This window comes from Artemia sp. Qi Xiang Cuo, unplaced genomic scaffold (genome assembly GCF_049724085.1).
Source record: "Artemia sp. Qi Xiang Cuo unplaced genomic scaffold, ASM4972408v1 HiC_scaffold_2086, whole genome shotgun sequence".
NCBI classification, from domain to species: Eukaryota; Metazoa; Arthropoda; class Branchiopoda; order Anostraca; family Artemiidae; genus Artemia; species Artemia sp. Qi Xiang Cuo.
The window spans coordinates 1-3785 of record NW_028299487.1 but is presented as its reverse complement, the minus strand read 5'-3'; the positions used below and the strand labels follow the sequence as shown (position 1 = coordinate 3785).

Below are 3785 nucleotides of genomic sequence, written 5' to 3'. Positions count from 1 at the left end.
GTGACAAGGTAAACCATGAGAAAACACTACAGAAATATTTCAACTCTTAGATTTCAACGAAAAAAAATCCTAAATGAACTTTGAAACATCTTCAGAATGTAACAGTGACAAGGTCAACCAGGAAAAAACACTGCTGAAATATTCCAACTCTTACATTTAAACGAAAAAAATAAAATCCAAAATGAACTTTGAAAAATCAAGAGAAAGTAACAGTGACAATGTAAACCACTACACAACACTATTGAAATATTCCAACTCTTGCATTTCAACGAAAAAGATCCAAAATGAACTTTGAAACATCAAGAGAATGTAACAGTGACATGGTAAACCACGACAAAATATTACTGAAATGATCCAACTCTTGCATTTCAACGAAAAAGATTCAAAATGAACTTTGAAACATCAAGAGAATGTAACAGTGACATGGTAAACCACGACAAAACAAAACTGAAATAATCCAACTCTTGCATGTCAACAAAAAGGTAAACCACGACAAAACATTACTGAAATGATCCAACTCTTGCATTTCAACGAAAAAGATTCAAAATGAACTTTGAAACATCAAGAGAATGTAACAGTGACATGGTAAACCACGAAAAAACACTACTGAAATAATGCAACTCATGCATTTCAACGAAAAGGATCCAAAATGAACTTTGAAACATCAATAGAATGTAACAGTGACAAGGTAAACCATGAGAAAACGCTACTGAAATATTTCAACTCTTGCATTTCAACGAAAAGGATTCAAAATGAAATTTGAAACATCAAGAGAATGTAACAGTAACAAGGTAACTTACTTACTTAGACTTAGGTCCTCCTACGCCTGGGGGCCCATAAGGCAGCAACAGTGATTCGCCACGACGACCTGTCCTGAGCCTTCAACCATAGCTCCTCCAACGAGGACCTCGCCAGCGTCGCCTCCTTCATTAGCGACCTGCCAAGGGTCATTTTCGGTCTCCCTGATTTGTGGAGACAGGGGGGTGTCCAACACCATGCATCTTGCGGTAGCCTTCCTTCCCCCATTCGCACCATATGCCCCCAATACATCCATCGCCGCTTTCTAATAAAATCAAGGATGGGGGTATGATTTGTCATACGATATATTTCATCATTTCGTATTCTTTCTGTCCAATGTATATTTAGAATAGACCTTAGGCAATTATTGTCGAATGCCTGGAGTCGTCGTTCTAGTTGAGCAGTGATGCTCCAAGTTTCGCAGCTGTACATAAGGACAGAGACCACATTGCTATTATAAATTCTAAGCTTTAACTTCTGGGAATATTTATTATTTCTCCAAACATTTCTAAGGTAGCTGAAAGCAGACCCAGCCAATGTTATTCGGCACAGTATTTCTCTTTCGGAATTGGCATCTTGCGTAAGAATGCTGCCGAGATACTTGAACTCTCTCACTTCCTCAATTTCCTCGTTGTTAACCAAAAGTCCTTCGGCTAAGTCAGGTATGACTGCATTCGACATTGATTTGGTCTTGTTAGCATTTATGGAGAGTCCGACAGCATTTGCCATACAACCGAGTTCATTAATGTTGCGTTGCATATCTTCAGGGTCGTGGGTAATAAGCGCAACATCGTCAGCAAAATCACCATCATTGAGTTCTCTCAGTGGATTTAATTGTATACCACCACTAAAACTGCATCCACGGAGAACAAAATCAATCACTATGGCAAACAGTAATGGTGATAAAATGCAGCCCTGCCTTACACATGACTGAACAGAAAACCATTCCGTTAGGCCACCCTTTGTCTGTACTGCGCATATGATATCACGATATAGCGCTTCAATTATATTTACAATTTTGGTCTGAATTTCATAATGCACTCAAATCTTCCACATGGTTCCGCGATATATCGAGTCGAAGGCTTTGAGAAAATCTATAAATACTATAAGTAGCTGAACTTGCCATTCATTGGATTCATCCAGCAGGACTCTCAGGCTAAATATCAGGTCGCAACACGATCTATTCTGGCGGAATCCGTGCTGCTCATCTCTCAGAACTTTCTCCACTTTACTTTGAATCCTGTTAAGAATTATTTGGCACAGAACTTTGCTGCCAACAGACTGTAAAGCAATACCTCTCCAATTATCACACTTAGTCTTTTGTCCCTTTTTGAAGAGTTTTACAATTACTGCCTTCGACCATTCACTAGGGACTTTTTCTTTATCCCAAACACGGGAAAGAAGTTCAAATATGGGTTCGGCTAGGGCGCTTCTACCGTACTTCAGTAATTCTGGTGATATGCCATCATTGCCTGCAGCCTTTCCGTTTTTCAAAGTCCTTAGGGCCTCCTTGACTTCAATAAGTATGAGAGGTCCAGGACATATTCCAAGATCGAACAGTGGTTCTTCAGGGATATTTAAAGTAGTTGTGGGAGGCATCTGATTTAGTACCTCGCTAAAATGCTCTTTCCAGCGTCGGACTATGTCATCAGTCTGGGTTAATAAAATGCCATCTTTGCTTTCAACTTGGGTTGACGACGCCTTTGAAATACCCGCCAACTGCTTCGTTATGGCATATACAGAACGGCTATCTCCCCGTCTAGCGGCTGCCTCAGCCTGTTCGGCCATAGTTTCTAGGTAAATCCTCTTATCATCCCTGGTTGCTGCTTTGACTTGCTTATGGAGACGCTTGTACTGCGCTTTCAGGTTATCTACATATTCTCTAGAACAAGTCGTGCTATGGTCATACTTATCTACGAGGATTTTGAGTTGTGACCTTTGATCAATAATATCCCAACTACTTTCAGATATCCACTGCTCTTTCTTCTTCCTGTTGTAACCCACAACTTCTTGTGCAACCTCTTTCACGGTTTCTGCAATTTTTTCCTACTGACTATCCAGCGACACTTCGTCCCTTAGAAGGGAAAACTTGTTTGACAAAGCTGTAATATACTTTTGCAATACGTTCGGGTCCTGCAATTTCCTCAAATTGAAGGTTTTCACTGGCCGCTGGGGCTTTGTCACAGTTTTTAGTTTCAGCTTGAACTTGGCAACAGCAAGTTGGTGATCGGAATAACAGTCGGCACCTCGGAAGGTTCTAACATCCTCTAAACATCGTCGCCTGCGCCTCTCAATTAGGATATGGTCTATTTAATTCCGTGTTACACCATCAGGCGAATTCCAAGTATACATGTGAATCTGTTTATGTGGAAACCATGTGGCGCCGACGATAAGTTCATGAGTAGCGCAAAAATCAATTAGTCGCACACCATTGTCATTAATTTCCCCCAGTCCATGTTTACCGAGGATAGTTGGGGCATAAGAAGCATCACCTCCAATTTTAGCATTAAAGTCCCCACACACAGTCACAATATCATGATGATGCGTTTTTGCAACAACATTCGATAACGCGCGATAAAATTCATCTTTGGTTTGATCACAGGCATCATTCGTTGGGGCGTACACTACAATAACTGTCAATTTGGCCTGTGAAGTGGCGAAACGGGCACGAAGAATCCGCTCACTAATTGGTTCCCAGTCCACTAGGCATTTTTTGGCCCGATTACTTAGTGCCATTGCGACACCTGCTTCTTTTCTAGTCTCAAGTCCGGAATACAAGATGTGGTAATTCTCAGATTTCAAAGTCCCAAAACCAGTAAGCCTGGTCTCAGAAAGTCCAGCTATGTCAATACGGAATTTATCAAGGGTTATCATAACACTGTTGAGTTTTCCTGGCTGTGTTTCTTGATTAACTGTTCTAAGATTCCAGTATCCAATACAAAACAATCGGCCGTTTTCAAGAATCCAGTCCAGGGGTGTGCATTAGT

At 40.9% G+C, this 3785-nt stretch overlaps 1 protein-coding gene across 1 annotated transcript; it reads right to left on the bottom strand.

Moving 5' to 3' along the window:
* Positions 1–3108: 3108 nt before the first annotated feature.
* LOC148938794 (protein CFDP2-like) lies at positions 3109–3672 on the bottom strand. The gene has a single exon (XM_089107529.1). The coding sequence runs from the start codon at positions 3670–3672 to the stop codon at positions 3109–3111; it is 564 nt and encodes a 187-aa protein (XP_088963655.1).
* Between the last annotated feature and the right edge of the window lie 113 nt (positions 3673–3785).

What these genes read in the sequence shown, in the direction of transcription:
- LOC148938794 (XM_089107529.1), bottom strand. Translation starts at nt 3,672, where the DNA reads ATGATAACCCTTGATAAATTCCGTATTGACATAGCTGGACTTTCTGAG.